General features: G+C 44.3%; 1 protein-coding gene across 1 annotated transcript in view; it reads right to left on the bottom strand.

Annotated features, from left to right (window-relative positions):
* Positions 1 to 21,857, bottom strand: part of LOC100597435 (ankyrin repeat domain-containing protein 18A-like) — a 110,321-nt gene that overhangs the window by 37,205 nt on the left and 51,259 nt on the right. The window contains 4 exon segments of the mRNA XM_030810032.1: positions 13,566 to 13,619; positions 14,789 to 14,834; positions 18,216 to 18,404; positions 18,406 to 18,439. Coding sequence (XP_030665892.1) covers positions 13,566 to 13,619; positions 14,789 to 14,834; positions 18,216 to 18,404; positions 18,406 to 18,439 — 323 coding nt within the window.

The raw sequence follows: 21,857 nt of genomic DNA, 5'->3' as shown, positions 1-21,857 counted from the left end.
CAGAGAGAGAAAGAGTGTCGACATCCTGTTATACAACTAGATCTCATGAGAGCTCACTATCAGCAGATCAGCATCAAGAAGATGGTGCTTAACTGTGGTGAAGGATCCGCCCACCACCCCATTCCACCACCCACTGTTTCCAAGCAGAAGCCTGAGGCAGAGGCAGATCCTCTTGGAAAACCTCTACTAGGGCAGTGCAGAAGGAAAATATGGGCTTGGAGCCCCCACGCCACCATCCTCCAGACCCAAGAGTCATGGACCCACCAACAGTCACACCCCCAGTATGGAAAAGCTACAGGCACTCAACACCAGCCCAGCCCATGAGAGCAGCTGCAGGTGCTAAACCCTGCAAAGCCACAGGTGCACTGCCTTAGTAGAGGTTTTCCATGAGCCTCTGCCTCTGTGGCAGGCTACTCCCCACCACCCTACAGCCAGCCTACTCCTCCCCACCTTACCCACCTGTTTCTACTTCCAACCCCACCCCTTTCCCATCCATGAATAAATCACCTCCCACCAGGCCCCACCTGAACATTCGGGATTACAATTACATGTGAAGTAGGTAGGGACACACAGCTAAACCATATTATTTTGACCCTGATCCCCCAATATCATATCCTTCTCACAGAGTAAAATACAATCATGCCTTTTCAAAAAGTTGTCAAAGTCTTAAGTCATTCAGCATTAACTCAAACGTTAAAAAGTTCAACGTCTCACCTGAGAAAAGGCTACAGTCCCTTTTGCCTATAAGTCCCTGAATTTAAAAGGGAGTTCTTTTCTTTCAAGGGTTACAACGATGATACAGGCATTGGGTAAGTTTTCTCAATCCAAAAGGTAGAGGTTTGCCAGGAAAATAACACAAATGGGATCACAGGGCCAATGCAAGTCCAAAACCCAGGAGGCCAGTATCCATTCAATCTCACAGCTCCAAAACCATCATGAGAACTCACCATCATGAGGAAAGATTAAGGAGATGGTGTTTAACCATTTGTGAGGGATCCTCCCCCACCCCCACTTTTCACCCCTCACCCCACCATAATCCACCCATTCTCCCCAATCTCCACCTTCCCAACACCCAGTGCCCTCCATGATTAAATCACCTTCCACTGGCCCCACTTTTAACATTTGATTACCAATTCCACATGTGTCCATAGGGACACACAGCTGAATCTTATTATTCTGTCCCTGCCTCCCCAAATCTCATGTCCTTCTCACTTTGCAAAATACAGTGATGCCTTACTTACCATTCCCCAAGCCACTATGCTTTTTTTTTTACAGCCTGCAGAACCATGAGCCAATAAACCCTTTTTGTTATGATCATACAGAAAATTAGCACTGTGAAGTGAAGCTATGAAATGCCTTCAATGACTTTTCCCCATCGTCTGGCTAAGACCCAAGGTCTTAACTCATTCCAGCATTTACTCAAATGTCTGAAGCCCAAAGTCTCATCTGAGACAAAGCTGCAGTCCCTTCCGCCCCTGAGCCTCTGAAATACAAAGCAAGTTAACAACTTCCAAGGTACAATGATTGTCCAGGCACTGAGTAAGAATTCCCACCCAAAATGAAGATTTTTGCCAGAGAGAAGAACAAGACACAAATGGGACTTACAGGTCCCATGAAAATCCAAAACCCAGCAGGCCAGTTATTCAAACCTACAGCCCCAAAGTCATCCTTTTTTAATCCTTGTGCCACATCCAGGGCACAAGGGCATGAGGGCTGGGCTCCCAAGGCCTTGGGCAGGTCTGCACCTGTGGCTTTGCAAGGTTCAGTCCCCACAGCTGCCCTCATGGGCTGTGCTGGTGTTGAGTGCCTGTAGTTTTTACCTGTAGAGGGTACAAAGCTCTTGGTGGGTCTATGAATTGGTGTCTGTATGATGCTGGCCTCCAGTGTGGGGGTTCCAACCCCATATTTTCCTTCTGCATTGCTCTAGTAGAAGTTTCCCAGGAGGCTCTGCTTTTTTGGCAGCCTTCTGTCTGGACACCCAGGCATTTTCCTACATCTTCCGAAATCTATATGAAGGCTCTGAAGCCTCTGGGCTAGTGCTCTATGGACTCGCTGCCTTAACACTATGTGGAAGCCATGAAGCCTTATAGCTTGCACCCTCCGAAGCCGTGATGAAATCTGTACCTGTGCATCTTTCAGCCAAGGTCGGAGCAGGAGCTGGGGCTGCGGGGATGCAGGCAGCAGTGTCCTGAGGCTGCACACAGCACCAGGGCCATGGGGCTGGCCCAGGAAACCATTCTTCTCTCCTAGGCCCAGGGCCTGTGACAGCAAGGGCTGCTGCAAACATCTCTGAAATGCCTCCAAGGCTTTTTCCCCCATTGTCTTGGCTATTAGCACTGGCCTCCATTTTATGCAAATTTCTGGAGCCTTCATGAATTTTCCCCCCAAAATCAGCTTTTCTTTTTGACCACCTGGCCAGGCTGAAAATGTTCCAAACTTTTGAGCTCTGCTTGACATTTAAATGTAAGTTCCAACTGGAGGTCATTTCCTCGGTCACATATAACCTCAGTCACACATAAGAGCACAGGCTGTTTGATGCAGACAGGACCCCCCTTGTGCTATGCTGCCTAGAAGTTCATTCCACCAGATATGCACTAAATCATCACCCTCAAGTTCAAAGTTTCACAGATCTCGAGGGCAAGGTCGCCCTGCAGCCATGTTCTTTGCTACAGCAAAACAAAAGTAACCTTGGCTCCTGTTCCCAGTGAGTTCCTCATTGTCATCCGAGACCTTGTAAGCCTGGCCTTCACTGTCCATCCTTCTCCCAGCCTTTTAATCACAGCTATTTAACAAGTGCCTACAATGGTCCAAAATTTCCTTCACCTTCCTGTCTTCTTTCAAGCTCTCCAAACCCTCCAACCTCTGGCTGTTACCCACCTCTGAACCTGCTTTACATTTTCAGCTATCTTTGTTGCAGCCTGGCAATGTAGAAGAAAAAGAAGTCTATTTTCGGGGAAACTTCAAGAAGGCTTCAGATATTTGCATTAAAAAGGAGTCCAGTGCTAATAGCCAAGACAATGGGGAAATGTCATTGAAGATATTTCATAGCTCCACTTTGCAGTACTTTATTTTCTGTATGATCATAATGAAAAGGGGTTTAATTGGCTCATGGTTCTGCAGGCTGTAAAGAAAGCACAGTGGCTTCTGCTTCTGGGAGGACTCAGGAAGCCTCCCAATCATACCAGTAGGAAAACAGCCATGAAATGTTTCATACGGCAGGAGTAGGAGCAAGGCTGAGAGAGGAAAGAGGTGCCACACCGTTATATAACCAGATCTCATGAGAGCTCACTATCACTAGGTCAGCATCAAGAAGATGGTGCTTAACCATTGGTGAAGCATCCGCCCCCCAACACAGCTCCACCCCCTACTGTTTCCAGACAGAAGCCTGCTGCAGAGGCAGAGGCTCTTAGAAATCCTGTACTATGGCAGTGCAGAAGGAAAACAAGGGCTTTGAGTGACTATGCAGGAGGCCACCATCCTCTAGACCCCAGATTCATAGACCTATCAACAGTTCACACCCTCAGTATGGAAAAGTGATAGGCACTCAACACCAGCCCAGCCCATGAGAGCAGCCATGGGGCTAAAACCTGCAAAGCCACAGGCGACTGCCCTGGTAGAGGTTTTCCATGAGCCTCTGCCTCTGCAGCAGGTTACTCCCCCTTCCTACTACCCACCACCCTCCCACCACCCTACAGCCAGCCTACTCTTCCCCACCCTACCCACCCCTTTTTTCTTCCACCCCTACCCCTCCCATCCATGATTAAATAATCTCCCACCAGGCCCCACCTCCAACATTTGGGATCACAATTCCACATGAGTTTTTCCAGGGGCACACAGCCAAATCATATTATGCTGACCTTGACCCCCAAAATCTCATATCCTTCTCACAGAATATAATACAATCATGCCTTTTCAAAAGTTTCCAAAAGCCTTAACTCATTCCTGCATTAACTCAAACATAAAAAGTTCCAAGTCTCATATGAGACAAGGCTACAGTCTCTTCTGCCTATGAGTCCCTGAAGTTAAAAGGTTGTTTGTTTCTTTCAAGGTACAATATTGGGTAAGCTTTCTCAATCCAAAGGGAAGAAATTTCCAAGAAAAATAACACAAATGGGACCACAGGCCCAGTGGACATCCAAAATCCAGTAGGTCAGTGTTCATTCAATCTCACAGCTCCAAAATCATGAAGAGAACTCACTATCAGAAGGACAGCATTAAGGAGATGGTGTTTAACCATTTGTGAAGGATCCACCCCAACCCTGCCTTTCACACCCCACCCCACCACAATCCCCTCCAACCCACCCCAGCCCCCAATCCCCTCCAACCTTCCCACCCCCAATCCCCCAAACCTCCCCCCCAACCATCCACCCTCCACTCTCCACCATGATTAAATCACCTTCCACCAGCCCCCACCTTTAACATTTCCCATTAACATTCCACATGAGCTTTGGTAGAGACAGAGAGCCAAAACATATTATTCTGTCCCTGGTCCCCCAAAGTTCATGTCTTTCTCACATTGCAAAATGCAATGATGCCTTCCCTAGAGTCTCTCAAATCTTAACTCATTCCAGCATTTACTCAAACGCTCAAAGCCCAGAGTCTTATCTGAGACAAGTCTACAGTCCCTTCTGCCCATGAGCCACTGAATTATAAAGCAGGTTTACTAATTCCAAGGTACAATGATTGTACAGGCAATGGGTAAGCATTCCCAGCCAACAGAAAAAAAAAAAATTGCTAGAAAGAAGCACAAAACACAGATGGGACTCATAGGATACATGAATGTCCAAAACCCAGCAGGCCATTCACTCAATCCTACAGCTCCAAAATCATCATTTTTGAATCGTTGTCCCACATCCATGGCACAGGGCTATGAGGGCTGAGCTCCCAAGGCCTTGGGCAGATCTGCACCTGCGGCTTTGCAGCGTTCAGCCTCTGCAGCTGTCTCTCATGGACAGGGCTGTTGTTGAGTGCCCATAGCTTTTCCACACTGAGGATGCAAGCTGTTTGTGGGTCTATGAATCTGGGGTTTAGAGAATGATGCCTCCCTGTGTGGGGGCTTCAACCCCATAGGTCCCTTCTTTGCTCCCCTAGTAGAGGTTCCCCATGAGGCTCTGCCTCTTGGAAAAGCTTCTTCCTGAACATCCAGGATTTTCTGTACATCTTCTGGAATCTAGACAGGAGCTCCCAAGCCTCTAGTCTCTTTCTCTGTGCACCTACTGGCTTAACACTATATGGAAACCATCAAGGCTTTGAGCCGCCTCTGAAGCAATGACCCAAGCTGTACATGTGCATCTTTCAGCCATGGCTGGTGCTGGAGCTGCAGGGATGCAGGCAGCAGTGTCCTGTGGTTGAGCACAGCAGCAGGGCCATGGGACTGGCCTAGGAAACCATTCTTCTCTCCTAGGCCCTAGGGCCTGTGACAGCAACGGCTGCGGCAGTGGTCTCTAAAATATCTTCAAGGCCGGTTTCCCACTGCCTTGGCTATTTGCACTAGGTTCCTTTTTACGCAAATACCCTAAGCCTTCTTGAATTTTCCCCCTCAAAATCGGCTTTTCTTTTTGACCACTTGGCCAGGCTCCAAATTTTCCAAACTTTAGATCTCCACTTGAAGTTCCAACTTGAAGTCATTTCTTAGGTCACCCATAAGAACACAGGCTGTGCAATGCAGACAGGACACCTCTTGTGCTATGCTGCCTAGATGTTCATTTCACCAGATACATCCTAAATCATCATCCCCGAGTTCATAGTTTTACAGATCTCCAGGGCATGGTCCCCGTGCAGCCAGGTCCTTTGCTAAGGCCAATCAAATGTAATCTTGGCTCCTGTTCATAGGAAATTCCTCATTTTCATCTGAGACCTTTTAAGTCTGGACTTCAGTGTTTATCCTTTTGTCAGCCTTCTGATCACAAGTATTTAACAATTCTCTATAGTGTCCAATATTTTCCTCATCTTGCTGTCTTCTAAGCTTTCCCAACTCTTCTGACCTCTGTCTTTTACCCACTTCTGAACCTGGTTCTACATTGTCAGCTCTCTTTATCACAGCCTGGCAATGTGGTAAAACAGAAAAGTCCATTTTCAGGGGAAAATTCACGAAGGCTTCAGATATTTGCATGAAAAGAGGCTGAGTGCTGGTTGCCAAGACAAAGGGGAAAGGGCCTTGAAGGCATTTCATGGCTCTACTTCATAGCACTAATTTTCTGTATGATCATAAAGAAAAGCGGTTTAATTGGCTCATGGTTCAGCAGGCTGTAAAGGAAGCATAGTGGCTTCTGCTTCTGGGAGGATCAGGAAGCCTCCCAATCACACCAGAAGGCCAAGAGGCAATGAGATGTTTCAAATGGCAGGAATAGAAGCAAGACTGAGAGAGGAAAGAGGTGCCACACCCTGTTATATAAGCAGATCTCATGGGAACACACTATCATGAGGACAGCATCAAGACGATGCTGCCTAAGCATTGGTGAAGGGCCTGCCTCCCACCCCCACCTCCCACTGTTTCCAGGCAGAAGCCTGCTGCAGATGAAGAGTTCTTGGGAAACCTCTACTAGGGCAGTGCAGAAGGAAAATATGGACTTGGAGCCCCCACGCAGGGGGCCACCACCCTCCAGACCCCAGATTCATAGACCCACCAACAGCTTGCACCCTCCGTGTGGAAAAGCTACAGGCACTCAACACTAGTCCAGTCCATGAGAGCAGCCATGGGGGCTCAAACCTGCAAAGCCACAGGTGCACTTCCCTAGTAGGGATTTTCTATGAGGCTCTGCCTCTGCAGCAGGCTACTCCGCCTTCCTACTACCCACCACCCTCCCACCACCATACAGCCAGTCTACTCCTTCCCACCCTACCCACCCCTTTTTCCTTCCACACCCACCCCTGCCATCCATGATTAAATCACTCCCTCCCACTCCCTCTCATACTCTAATCCCTCCAAACCCTTCCAATCTTTGTTTGCTACCCACTACTGAGCCTGCTTCTACTTTTCCAGATATCTGTATAGCAGGTTGGCTATGTAGCAATAACAAAAATCCCATTTAAGGGGAAACATTCAAGATTTCAGAAATTTGCATATAAAGAAGCACTGTGATAATAGCCAAGACAAAGGAAAAAAGGCCTTAAAGACATTTCACAGCTCCTCTCTGCAGTTCTAATTTTCTGTATTATTGTGGATAAAAGAGGTGTAATTGACTCATGGTTCTGCAAGCTGTGAAGGAAGCATAGTGTCTTCTGTCTCTGGGAGGAATCAGGAAGCCTCCTCATTATATCAGAAAGCCAAGGGACAATGAGATGTCTCCTAAAGCAGGAGTAGGAGGAAGACAGAATGAGGAAAGAGGTTCCACAGCCTGTTAAACAACCAGATCTCATGAGAACTCATTCACTATCAGGAGGACAGCATCAAGGTGATGGTCCTTTATCATTCGTGAAGGATCTACCTGCACCATTTTATGACTAAATGTTTTTCCACCTAGGCCCCGCCTCTAACATTACAGAATATAATTCCACATGAGTTTTGGTAGGGACATAGAGAAAAACCGTATTATTCTGTCCCTGACCCCATGAATCTCATGTCCTTCTCACATTGCAAAATACAATCATGCCTTGCCAGCAATCTCCCAAAGTCTTAACTCATTTCAGCATGAACTCAGAGTTACAAAGTCCAAAGTCTCATCTGGGTCAAGGCTACAGTCTCCTTTGCCTATGAGCCTCTGAAATAAAAGCAAATTCACTGCTTCTAAGGTACAATGATGGTACAGGCATTGTGTAAGCTTTCCATATCCAAAAGGAAGACATTTTCCAGAAAGCTTCTTATTTATATCTGAGACCTCCTCAGCCTGGCCTTCACTGTCCATGTTTCTGTGAGGATGTTTGTCACAACCATTGAACCAGACTCTAAGGTGGTCCAAAAGTTTTATCATCTATCGGTCTTCTTTTGAGCCCTCCAAACTCTTCCAACCTCTGTCCATTACCTGGTTCCAAAGCTGCATCCACATTTCCAGGTATCTTTATAGCAATGCTCCAGTCCTCATTTGCCATTTTCTGTATGATTTATTTTGAAACAGGTTTAATTGGCTCATGGTTCTAAGCACAGTGCTTCTGCTTCTAGGAGGCCTCAGAAATCTTTCAATAATCATGGAAGACAAAGAAAGAATCAGTTGTCTCACATGGCAAGGGGAAAACATGGAGAGTAGGGAGGTGACATAGAGTTTTCAGTGACCAGATCTCATGAGAAGTCACTCATTATTGTGAGGATGGTACAAGGGGATGGTGCTGAACAATTCATGAGAAATTTGCCTTCATAATTCAATCACCTTATACCAGGATCCACCTTCCACATTAGGAAATATAATTCAACATGAGATTCGGTGGGGACACGTATTCAAATTGCATCATCAATCTTTGAATATAAAGACATCCGCAGCAGGCTTTATCCAGCCAACTTCTTTGAGACTCTTTACACGGTTTGAGGTCTAGAGCATATACACTAAAATATTCATACTTCAAAAAGCAATAAAGTGGTATTATCATTTTTCCAAAAGTTACAGCAGTAGTTTAGGCATTCGTAGCATGATGTAGTTCACGTTTGCTACTGTTTCTATTCTATCACCATATGAACTGTTTCCTATACAATTCTGTGTTCAGCCGGATTTCAGTTGATCACAAAACCATCCTTGTACTAGCTCTTTGCTAGTATTATTCTGCTGTAAAAAGTATCCTTGAACTGGAAACAGTCCACGATCGAGTATCGAGTCATTCAACACTATCAATTCCTGGGTGACTTTTTGAAAAAGTAGTATCGCTTGTTGCAAGAAATGCTGCATCTGTGAGCCCATGTCTCTCACTGCAATTGGATGGAAGTGGTGAATTTCAGCCAAAGTGGCCAAAGAAAACCTGTTCCTGTGATTCTGACGTCATCAGCCTCTGCACCTCTGTCTTCCCTTCTGCCACATGTTGCCTGCTGTCCGTGACTTTCGTAAGAGCTTCCTTGTGTATGTGGATGATGTCCGGGATGTTGGTCTGGTGTCCCTGAGACAGCACTAACAGGTCCATGGCTGGGTCCAGGTCCTGCCTGGACTGATTGGCAAAGAGCTCACTGAGAGTGTGGAAGGCATCTATACTGAAGTGGATGGCCTGGTCCAGCTCCAAGGCCTGACTGAGGCTGAAGAAGAACTGGCAGCCTTCTGATGCTCTTTCTTAAAGCCTGTCACCACTCATTGGCTGTGAAGTTGAGCTGAGTGCCCTGTTGTCCATCTTCTTGGTGAAGCACTTGAAGCCGTCAATCTTGTTCTCCCACTCCTAAAGGTTGAGTGTCACCCTGGGAGTGGGCTCAGGGCCAGGAAAAATCTGGCACTCACAATCTCATCCTTCTCAGCCTTCCTCTTGCCCTGTCTCCAGGCTGTCTCTTCAGTCCTGGTGGGGTACATCAGGAAGTGACAAAAAATGTGGCACTATGCCTGCACCCAGAAGCTGGCTGTGTGGTTCATCTACCAGATTGGGCCCTTTCTGCCTTGAACATAGATCCCACTTCACCATAGATGCCTTCCACACTGTCAGTGAGCTCTTTGCCAATCAGCCCAGGCAGGACCTGGATCCAGTCATGGACCTGTTAGTGCTGTCTCAGGGACACCAGGCCAACATCCTGGACATCATCCACATACCCAAGGAAGCTCTTACCAGAGTCCTCCTCAAGATGGCCTGTGGTCTGCCTCTTGGCACCCGAGAAGCCTACAGTGCTGTAGGAGCCCCGATGCATGGACTGGAGCCCCAAAGGCAGCGCACACCCTGTTCCTGAGCCTGCTGCTCGTTTCCTCTATGTGGCTCCATTTGCAGCACATTTGTTGCACTGAGGCCTGTGCACACCAGGCAAAGCCAAGCTGGCTCAAGGAGCAACCAGCCACCTCTGCAAGGGTGTGCCAGGAGCCGGTGGACCAGCCACCAATGTCACTCCCTGCCAGTCAGGGTAAATCAGTTCTTCTGCCCTGGAGGTAGAGCCCCAGTGCCATCTGCTTTTCCTCAGGCCTCCACTCCATCAGCTGTCAGGTGGTGGTCACTCAGGCTGTGGGAACCTGGCCATCCCTGTTTCCTTGAGTGGGGGAGGTTGGTGGCTGCTCCACCTGCTCCTGGCACACGCTTGCAGAGGTGGCTGGTTGCTCTTTGAGCCAGCTTGGTCTTGCCTGGCATGCACAGGCCCCAGGTACTGAGAAGCTGCTCTGAGTGAGCTTGTCTTGGGCCAAATTCTAAGTCTGGCCAGGGCCACAGAAGGCTGAGTCCCCTGGGTGGTAATCCTGGCTGCTGCAGGGAGGCCCATGGTGCCCCTCCCCTCCCAGGGCTCAGGATGAGGTCCGATTGGGATGGGACCTTTTAGGTATGGGACTTTTGCCCCAGGAGGGGGCCTCTGTCACACAGGTTGGGTGAGAAGATGCATGGCATGCTGCTGGCTGCCAGGGCTGTTGGGATGCACGTTCACCCTTCCCTCTAGGGACTTCAAAGTGACCAGCTTCCCCTTTAAGAATGACTTCCCAAGGCTCAGGAGCCATCTGGGGCTGCAGGGCAGCTGGCCGCATGCTGCCCTGGCTTCTTCCATGTTGTGCTGGTCACTACCCACCAACGGGGGTCAGATGCAGGCACCATGCAGGGCGGTTGTCTCTGGACCTGTGTCTTGGTTATTATGGAGCCGGATTGGGCCTGGTGACAGGGCCCTGATCGGGTTGTCCTGGGTGGTCATGGAGGTGATCAGAAAAGATGCAGAATGGAATTGCTGCAAGGATGAATGAGATGACTGTCAGCACAGAACAGGCACCCGGTGAGTGTTCAGGGATTACCCTCAGTAGCTGCCCAGAGGCCAAAACCACCCACCTGATAGTGACTGTCCCCAAGCCAGGAGGAAGAGAAGAGAGAAGGTCCCACTCACCTGAGTCTGATCAGTGAGCTGTGTTGAGATGTGCCTCTCATCTAGAAAATGGTCCTTCACGCAGAGCTACTCACAGACACTGCTGTGTGTCTCTAACTGCTCCACAACACAGAGGCGATGGGCACTCAGCAACAGTGACATTGTGGGGTGACACAACCCACCACAACGGGAGCCTGCTTGGGTCAACAGGGCCCAGAGTCAGTGTCCTCTATCCCCTGAACTGACATGTGTGTATGTAATGTGTTTGTGTATGCACGTGTGCCTGTGTGTGTGTGTGTGTGTGTGTGTATGTGTGTGTTTGTCTTGCTTCTCTGGACAGGCCTAGCTTCTCCACTCATGGGTGCACCCAGGTCCTCATCACTGTCACCTTAGAGCATTAGAGCCTTTATAGGTGCTCCCCAATCTCTGCCCTCCCCACCCATGGTGGTCCTGGGGATGCAGACAGAGGGGCACTGCATAATGCTGAGAGGGCTGGCACCCTCTCTAGGTGGAACACAGGTCATTTGTAAAGTTGTAGGTCTGCCAAGCAGTATTGGATTCAACACATCTTCTCACTTTCTCTTTCCAGCCACCCTCCAGGGTGCCCTGACTCACCTTCCCTGCAGATGGAGGCAAGGAGGCTCCACAGACAAACCCCCTGCCTGAGGTCACACAGTGGCCAGCAGGCCAGGTACTGACCAACCGCCCCTGACCAGGTTCCCAGTGATAAGGTCCCTAATGACCACTCCTCCATTGACCAGGTCCCACTGATCAAGTCCCCACTGACCACGTCTTCCTAACCAGGCCCGCACTTCATAGGTCTCATGGGCCAGACCCCACTGACCAATTTTCCACTGACCTGGTCCCCACTAACAAGACCAGGTTCCCACTGACAAGACCACAATTTACCAGGTTGCTGCTCACCCGACCCCCTACTGAACAATTCCCCATGGATGAGTCCCCAGCTGACCGAGCCCCCTCTGACCAGGCCCTCACTGACCAGGCTCCAAGCCACTAAGGCCCCACAGTGACCGGGCCCCTGGTACACTGTATAGGCCCCACCAACCAGTTTTTCATTGTTTACGTTCCAACCGATCAGGCCCCACTAATAAGGCCACCACTGACTCGGTCCCCCCACTGACCAGGCTTCCAATGACTAGGTCACCAGGTCCCCACTGATGAGGCCTTTACTGAGGAGGCCACCACTAACCAGGCCCCTGCTGATCAGGTCCCAACTGACCAGGTCCTGATGACCAGGTCATCTCTGACCACGGTCCACTGACCAGGCCCCTGAGCAACGAGGCTCAAAGTCTCATTACAATGTCCCCCTCAGCTCACAGACCCTGCCTCCCTGCCTGCGTGCCCAGAGGTCAGGCCCTGGGGTTTTTTTGGGACTTGGCCTTTCCTCCAAGACACAGGGAGAGACAGTTGGCCTCAGGCTCCAGGTTCCGAGCTCCACACTCACCCCAAAGGCCCTCTGCGCCCATCTCAAAGGAGACAGTGAGGTGGCCTGGCACTGCCTGGACACGCCATCTACCCTATTCCTGAGTGTCAGAGTGTGAGGAAGGGAGGGACATTTGGCAGATGAGACACCCTGTGCTGTTGGGTCTCCCAGGGCCCTTCCCACAGAGCCCCAATCTAAAGACACAGCACAGAGGCTACAGGAAGACTAATCCAGAACCTCTGAGGCTCAGCCAGGGACCACATGAGGACTCTCCCCAGACAGCCAGAAGGCCCTATGCTAGTTTCTTTGTACCTCAGTGGATGCGGCAGCGGTTCTTCTGTTGGGGACCAGTGAGTACACGCTGGGGAGGGCTCGCCTGTGCTTCCTCAGTGGCTCCACCTCTGCTTCTAAAAAAAATTACTCATTCCAGGGCTAGGGCAGAGAAAATACAAGAAGAGCTTAGAACATCTTCTGCCAGAAAGTAAAAAAGTGCTGACAGAGTAATGGAGACAAATCAAAAAGACATAAAGTCAGCTTGGAATGTCTACCACTGGCCTAATCTTGGGGAATTGGAGCATCAGAATCATGAGCTTCCCTTCTCCCTTATTTATTGATTTTATTTCTCCATGTAGAACAAAGAAGACAATAAGAAAATAATCATCTGGCAACCATCATAGTAATAATTGTTCAAACACAAGTCATCCAATCCATGAAATGCTAAATCTAGTGGGTTCTGAGGAGTAACCAGATATTTACAGAGCCTCAAAGTATCTCCATACAAAATACAGTTGAAGTACAAAAAGAAAATCATAACATTAGCATGGACAAACCTGGCAGGTACTCCTTAAGTCTCCTAAGTAATAACAACTGTAAAATGCAAATAAGCCTTCGATGACCTTTACTAACCTTTACTAAAGTATCAATGATGACTTGGTTGTTTAAACAGCTGACATTTGGGCAATTTGAATATGTCAAACTCAATAATACTGGTTTTCATTTGCAAGATCCACTTAAAACTTAAGGAGCCTAAAAAATATCATTTAAAATACCCTATAAATTATCATCATACATACGATACAAAAATATCCTACTTCAGTAAATATTGTAATGTTACATATTTTATGAGGAACAATTAAAATGTGTAAATAGCCCAGTAATAAAGTTTTATAATCTTTTAAATCATACAGTTTTTCCTTAAGACTTTATGGTTAAATATTCTCTTCATTAGATGTGGCTTACCAGTGGATTCCAGAGAAGAAAGTAGATGGGAGCAAGTGTCCAACACAGCAACAGCTGGAAAGAAAAATAAAGAATTATGTTCTTTACCTAAAACACTTCAGTTAACTAAGGTGAGTTTAAAAACTAAAGAGTTGAGAACTTTATCAGAGTTAATAAGAATGAGAAATATGTATGTACATTTACAATACAAAATTACTATTTAATAATTTACACACGGCATTAATTCTAATTATGTTTAAATATCAGAGCTTTTTCATTCTTCATTCATGTAATGAACAGCCACATGCTAAGGTACTAGAACCAGCACTGGAATTATAAGATGAAGATGGTACGGTCCACCTCTCAACAGTCATATGCTATAACCTAAAAAAACAGACAGGCAGGCAATGTCCATACAGAGTCATATAGATACCATGACAGGTATACAGCAGGGCACTACTGGAACACACAGAAGGGACATCTACCCACTTTTATGTCAATATCATGGGCTTTCTGGTGGAGGAATAACATAGGTTGATACCTGAAGGACAAGGAAAAGCTTCCCAGATAGAGGGAAGAGGTGAAGGCAAAGAGCCTGAGGTGAGGAAGAGCCCTGCAGAGTTCCACTCCATCCAGTTTGGTGCTAGAGCAAAGGGCAGAGGGCAGAAAGTGGCAAGAGAAAAGGCTGAGTAACTTGACAAGAATGACATTGACATGGGTGTTTTTATTTCATGGTGAAAAATTTGGAACTTTTCCTGAGAACAAGTGTAAGCCAATGACACGGTAAATGACAGGAGATTTAAAATGTCACCTGTCAAGTGACTCCTTATGAAGGGTTATTGCTCAGCTAAGTATTTCTGAATGAGTCTTAGGTCTGTTGGCCTTCAGTCTCTACCAAAACCCTGAGAACCCGATGATGTCTTTGTTTTCTGAGAATCGTTTCAATGTGCTGGCTGACAGTTCCAGGAGGATGGCAAAACTTAAGAAAGTGTAGAGCCAGTGAAAAAGAGATGCACAAACTTCTTGGGAATTTTTTAAGCTATGGAACATGATGAATTTATGGTGCATAAGTACAGTCTTCTCTGTGAAAATTTTTGTTTTCACATCTTTCATTAGATGTGTGTAAGAAAAAAAATACTTGACGTAGTATCTATTAACCCAAGAATGAAAAGGAATGCTATTTGCTATTTACACTTTATTTCTAAAATAAACCTAAATTTAATTAATAAATTTTGGCAACGTACTTCTCTTTGTTTCTCTAATTATTTGTTCTACACAGTCCGGCTCCATCTAAAATAAGTAAAAATAATAATAATGTTTAAGTTAAACAACAAATATTATCATGAAAATAATGTATCACTTACAAAATGTGGCCTTTGGTATTTTTAGTGACTAGACATAACTTGAAGTTTGCGTAAATAGAAAAATAATCACATAAATAAAGTAAAATTTCTACTTATTTTAAGTTTAGATAACAGAGGATGTATATGTGTAATGCTGTTTAGAGTAATCTGACAAAAATGCAGTTAATATTGATCTATTGCATATACATGATTTTAGAAAGTTAGTGTTTTATTAGTACAAAGGTTAAACAATGGCCAGGCATGGTGGCTCATACCTGTAATCCCAGCACTTGGGGAGGCCAAAGCAGGCAGATCACAAGGTCAGGAGATCGTGACCATCCTGGCCAAAAGGGGGAAACCCCATCTCTACTAAAAATACAAAAATTAGCTGGGCGTGGTGATGTGCACCTGTAGTCCCAGCTACTTGGGATACTAAGGCAGGAGAATTGCTTGAAGCCAGGAGGTGGAGGTTGCAGTGAGCCAAGATTGCACCACTGCACTCCAGCCTGGTGACAGAGTGAGACCCTGTCTCAAAAAAAAAAAAAAAAAAAAGATTAAGTAATTAAAGCCATCTTTTGCAATGAATGCATTGCTTTGAAATTCTTAGAAAACTCTGCCCTTTATAAAAGTTTAATCCATTTTTTACTTCAATAAATTTTATCTTAAAAATAAATTTCTATTCTCTACTTATAGTAAACTTTTCTTTTTTTTTTTCTAGTTTGTATTCTAAATTAACACGGTACCTCTGTAGGTTTCTTCCAAAGGCATATTGAGAGATGCCGAGGTTTGCAGTACAATTGAACCCATCACACAGGTAGTGAACATAGGACCCAATAAGTAGTTTTTCAACCCTGGCCCACTCTGTCCTTCCCCATTCTTATTTCCCAGTGTCTATTATTCCCATGTTTATGACAATGTGCACCCAATGTGTAGCTCCCACATGAGTGAAAACATGAGATATTTGGTTTCTGTTTCTGCGTTGGTTTGCTTAGGAAAGTGGATTCCAGCTGTATCCATATTGCTGCAAATGACGTGATTTTGTTCTTTTTATGGCTGCATAGTATATATGTAAAATTCCATGGTATATATGGAATTTTCCAATCTACCGTGGATTTTCAATCTACCTTGGATGCACCTGGATTGACTCCATGTCTTTGCTATTGTGAATAGTGCTGCAATGAACATACATGTGTATACATCTTTTTGTTACAATGATTTATTGTCCTTTCGGTATACCCCTAGTATAGTAATGGGGTTGCTGCATCCAATAGTCATTCTTAGTTCTTAATTTCCAAACTGCTCTCCATAGTAGCTGAATTAATTTACATTGCCACAAATGGTGTGTGGTCCCTTTTCTCCACAGCCTCCCCAACATCTTTTTTTTTTTTTTTTTTTTTTTAACAAAAGTCATTCTGACTGGTGTGAAATGGTATCTCACTTATTTGTTTGGCATTTTTCTGATGATTAGCAATGGTAAGCATTTGTTAATGTTTGTTGGCCACTTACATGTGTTATTTTGAGAAGTGTCTGTTCATGTCCTTTGCCCATTTTTAATGGTGTTATTTATTTTTTGCTTGTTGATTTGTTTAGGTCTCTTATGGATTCTGGATAATAGGATAATAGGCATTTGCTATATCCATAGTTTGTGAATATTTTCTTCCATTCTTTAGGCTGTCTGTTTAATCCCATGATAGTTTCTCATGCTGGGCAGAAGCTATTTAGCTAAATTAGATCACACTTGTCAATTTTTGTTATTCTTGCAATTGCTTTTGAGGACTTAGCCATAAATTAATTGACAAATATATGTACAGAAGAGTATTTCTTGGTTTTCTTCCAGGATTTTTATAGTCAGAAGATGTTCTCTTACGTAAGAAAAGCACAAACTTTTTTTTTTTTTTAGACGGAGTCTCCATCACCCAGGCTACAGTGCAGTGGTATGATCTTGGCTTACTGCAACCTCTGTCTCCTGGGTTCAAGTGATTCTCCTGACTCAGCCTCCTGAGTATCTGAGATTACACATGCCTGCCAACACACCTTGCTAATTTTTGTACTTTTACCAGAGACAGGTTTCATCATGTTGGCCAGGCTGGTCTTAAACTCCTGACCTCAGGTGATTCACCTGCCTCAGCCTCCCCAGATTTTGGGATTACAAGTGTGAGCCACCGTGCCTGGCCAAGCACAAAGCTTTTAACATAAAAATGGAAATGAACATTTTAGTGTTTTGTTTAATTCATAAAATGCAATTATTTCGGATTCTACTAAATAATAAACATCCATATGTGGTAAAGTGTTTAGATGCCAATCATTCAGTTGTGATTATGGGTGGGAAGAGTTGAGATGGTGCAAATAAACTTTTTAAAAATTTTTTATTTTCAAGACGGAGTCTTGCCCTGTCACCCAGGCTGGAGTGCAGTGGTGCAATCTCAGCTCCTGCAACCTCCGTCTCCCAGGTTCAAGCAATTCTCTGCCTCAGCCTTCCTAGTAGCTGGGATTACAGGTGCCTGCCACCACACCCGGCTAATTTTTTTTTTTGTGCTTTTAGTAGAGATGGGGTTTCACCATCTTGGTCACGCTGGTCTTGAACTCCTGACCTCATGACACACCTGCCTCAGCCTCCCAAAGTGCTGGGATTACAGGCATGAGCCACCGCACCTGGCCAGTGCAAAGAAACTTTAAAAGTGACATGGGCCAGCACTTTGAGAGGCTGAGGCAGGCAGATCACAAGGTCAGGAGTGCGAGAAGAGCCTGGCCAATATGGTGAAACCCTGTCTCTACTAAAAATACAAACATTAGCTGGGTGTAATGGTGGGTGCTTGTAGTCTCAGCTACTCAGGAGGCTGAGGCAGGAGAATCACTTGGACCTGGGAGGTGGAGGTTGCAGTGAGTGGAGATGGCACCACGACACTCCAGCCTGGGCGACAGAGTGAGACACTGCCTCAAAATAAAGAAAAAAAATGTGGTATGAACCACAGCTAAACTACAATCAATTAGAGAGTGAGCCAAAGCATCTCAAAGTATATCATCAGTTATCAGGCAATAACATGCAATTTCTAAAACCTAACTTAAATGCAGCTTTTAAAGACATTTGAAATGTGTCAGTTTAGTCACATTTATTGAATAAAGTTAGCAAATGGATATCTCTTGAAAATGAGAGCTCCAGGGAATTAAAAAATGTAAAGTTCCCATATCCTTTCTGTGTTAACACAGCTAATTATGATCTTTACTTAACATGCAAAAGTCAACAGAACAACTCAGTATTTCACCAAATTAAAAACAAGAATTATGCTAGAGAAATGAAACCCTAAAGAGAAACGGTCATATAACTAACCTCAGTCAAGTAGTTCTTGCAGTTATTTGAAGTCTGAGGGTTTGAAGTAGGAATTCTTACGGGCCTTTGGGGAATATATTTTCTGTTGAGTCCTATACTAGTAAGATTTTCAACACAAGGTGACTCTGGGCCTCGCCTTGTAGGAAGAGTGCTGAGAAAATATTTCACCCGCTCTTTCTCCATAAGGAGCCTTGGTGCTGATCATTGCTATTTTCTTATTCACTCTGTAAAGATAGCAAAGACAAATGCTTACTATTTCATTTTTCCTTAAATGATTCTTAATGACTTGCAGTTTTTAAAAACTTGCCCTGAGAGTAAACCAAATTACCCACTAAACAGTGTTTTCACACCGAAGATGTGTGAGAGCATACCTGTTGTAAGGAATCATAATTTTAAAATCGTTCTAAAGAAGCACCTTTGTTTCTAAGGTGATTTATACTGAACAAGCAGTTCAAACAAAGTAGACAGGGAAGAGAAATGGCTATCAGTGATGTATGGCTCAACAGGTAAAACTTGCGGCCTTCTAAAATGGCTCCACTTGTAAGATTCTGAAGATTCCATTAGAAATACTTGTATTTAAAGGGTAATAATGTGGGAAAACGAATATGTTGATTTGCTGGATTATAAGAACCACTTCATTAGAAACAATTATATCAAAACATCATGTTGTACTCCTTAATATAGGTTAAGAAAACTAAAATGAATAAAAAAAAATCTAGGAATACTTGTGTTTAGTAAATCAGTTTTAGATTTCACGCTTGTACATTTCACCCATTATCTAGGACCAATTAAACATTTGGCACTGAGGAATAATTCAGAGCAACAACGCCTAGGGGAGAACTAGATTGTTTGGTTGGTGATCAAAAAGAACTAAAGCATCTCTGAAGGCAGTTAGCCCCCAGCACTGTGACCAAGGCCCTGGAGGTGGGGCATGTTCTTTCTGCCTTCCACACACCCCTTCAGGCTGAACAAGGTGTTATTTTTTAACTGCTTTGTGAATGATACTTCTTTAAATTCCGGTGATAATTATTCCCTATTTCACAAGGATGCCTTTCTGTAACATCTTGAATATGTTACTCAAATAGTCTTTCTTGAGGCACCGTCTGGTGATAATACTAAAGATCACAATCAAAAATGATTGTGCCCAGAGTAGCAGTACCACTTTGCATTTAGGTTGTGATCTACCGAAAAATAAATTAAACTCATTAATATTTCTATCTAGGGAAATTCTGATAAGTAATTTTATAACAGGATCACTTCACTAATTATAAAGCTTCAAAACTACTTAGTGAAAAAAACTAACAGATCAGGTTAAATACATGAGACTTTTCAGGGGAAAAAGCGATAAAAAAGCAAAAAAAAAAAAAGAGGAGAGACAAAAACTATCTTTGACTAACATTTTAAAGGTAAGATTATTTACTAACATTATTTTTTTTAAACAATTATTTTTAATTTTTGTGAGTACATAATAGATGTATATATTTACAGGGTACATGAGATGCTTTGATAAAGAAATGCAGAGTGTAATAATCACATAATGGAAAATGGGGTATCCATCCCCTCAAGTATTTATGCTTTGTGTTACAAACAATCAAATTATAGTCTTTTATTTATTTTTATTTCTTTTTTATTATATTTTAAGATTTAGGGTACATGTGTACAATGTGCAGGTTTGTTACATATGTATCCATGTGCCATGTTGGTGTGCTGCACCCATTAACTCATCATTTAGCATTAGGTATATCTCCTAATGCTGTCCCTCCCCCTCCCTCCACCCCACAACAGTCCCTGGAGTGTGATGTTCCCCTTCCTGTGTCCAAGAGTTCTCATTGTACAATTCCCACCTATGAGTGAGAACATGTGGTGTTTGGTTTTTCTCCTTGTGATAGTTTACTGAGAATGATGGTTTCCAGTTTCATCCATGTCCCTACAAAGGACATGAACTCGTCTAAAACACCAAAAGCAATGGCAACAAAAGCCAAAATTGACAAATGGGATCTAATTAAACTAAAGAGCTTCTGCACAGCAAAAGAAACTACCATCAGAGTGAACAGGCAACCTACAGAATGGGAGAAAATTTTTGCAACCTACTCATCTGACAAAGGGCTAATATCCAGAATCTACAATGAACTCAAACAAATTTACAAGAAAAAAACAAACAACCCCATCAAAAAGTGGGCAAAGGACATGAACAGACACTTCTCAAAAGAAGACATTTATGCAGCCAAAAAACACATGAAGAAATGCTCATCATCACTGGCCATCAGAGAAATGCAAATCAAAACCACAGTGAGATACCATCTCACACCAGTTAGAATGGCCATCATTAAAAAAGCAGGAAACAACAGGTGCTGGAGAGGATGTGGAGAAATAGGAACACTTTGACACTGTTGGTGGGACTGTAAACTAGTTCAACCATTGTGGAAGTCAGTGTGGCGATTCCTCAGGGATCTCGAACTAGAAATACCATTTGACCCAGCCATCCCATTACTGGGTATATACCCAAAGGACTATAAATCATGCTGCTATAAAGACACATGCACACGTATGTTTATTGCGGCACTATTCACAATAGCAAAGAGTTGGAACCAACCCAAATGTCCAACAACGATAGACTGGATTAAGAAAATGTGGCACATATACACCATGGAATACTATGCAGCCATAAAAAATGATGAGTTCGTGTCCTTTGTAGGGACATGGAAGAAATTGGAAAATCATTCTCAGTAAACTATCGCAAGGACAAAAAACCAAACACCGCATGTTCTCACTCATAGGTGGGAATTGAACAATGAGAACTCATGGACACAGGAAGGGGAACATCACATTCCGGGGACTGTTGTGGGGTGGGGGGAGGGGGGAGGAACAGCATTAGGAGATATACCTAATGCTAAATGACGAGTTAATGGGTGCAGGAAATCAACATGGCACATGGATACATATGTAACAAACCTGCACAATGTGCACATGTACCCTAAAACCTAAAGTATAATAATTAAAAAAAAAAGAAAATGAAAAAAAAGAAAGGACATGAACTCATCATTTTTTATGGCTGCATAGTATTCCATGGTGTATATGTGCCACATTTTCTTAATCCAGTCTATCGTTGTTGGACATTTGGGTTGGTTCCAAGTCTTTGCTATTGTGAATAGTGCCACAATAAACATACATGTGCATGTGTCTTTATAGCAGCATGATTTATAGTCCTTTGGGTATATACCAAGTAATGGGATGGCTGGGTCAAATGGTATTTCTAGTTCTAGATCCCTGAGGAATCACCACACTGACTTCCACAATGGTTGAACTAGTTTACAGTCCAACCAACAGTGTAGAAGTGTTCCTATTTCTCCACATCCTCTCCAGCACCTGTTGTTTCCTGGCTTTTTGATGATCGCCATTCTAACTGGCGTGAGATGGTATCTCATTGTGGTTTTGATTTGCATTTCTCTGATGGCCAGTGATGATGAGCATTTTTTCATGTGTTTTTTGGCTGCATAAATGTCTTCTTTTGAGAAGTGTCTGTTCATGTCCTTTGCCCACTTTTTGATGGGGTTGTTTGTTTTTTTTCTTGTAAATTTGTTTGAGTTCATTGTAGATTCTGGATATTAGCCCTTTGTCAGATGAGTAGGTTGAGAAAATTTT

The sequence above is a fragment of the Nomascus leucogenys genome, chromosome 4 (genome assembly GCF_006542625.1).
Source record: "Nomascus leucogenys isolate Asia chromosome 4, Asia_NLE_v1, whole genome shotgun sequence".
NCBI lineage: Eukaryota > Metazoa > Chordata > Mammalia > Primates > Hylobatidae > Nomascus > Nomascus leucogenys.
This window is presented reverse-complemented; position numbering and strand designations above follow the sequence as displayed.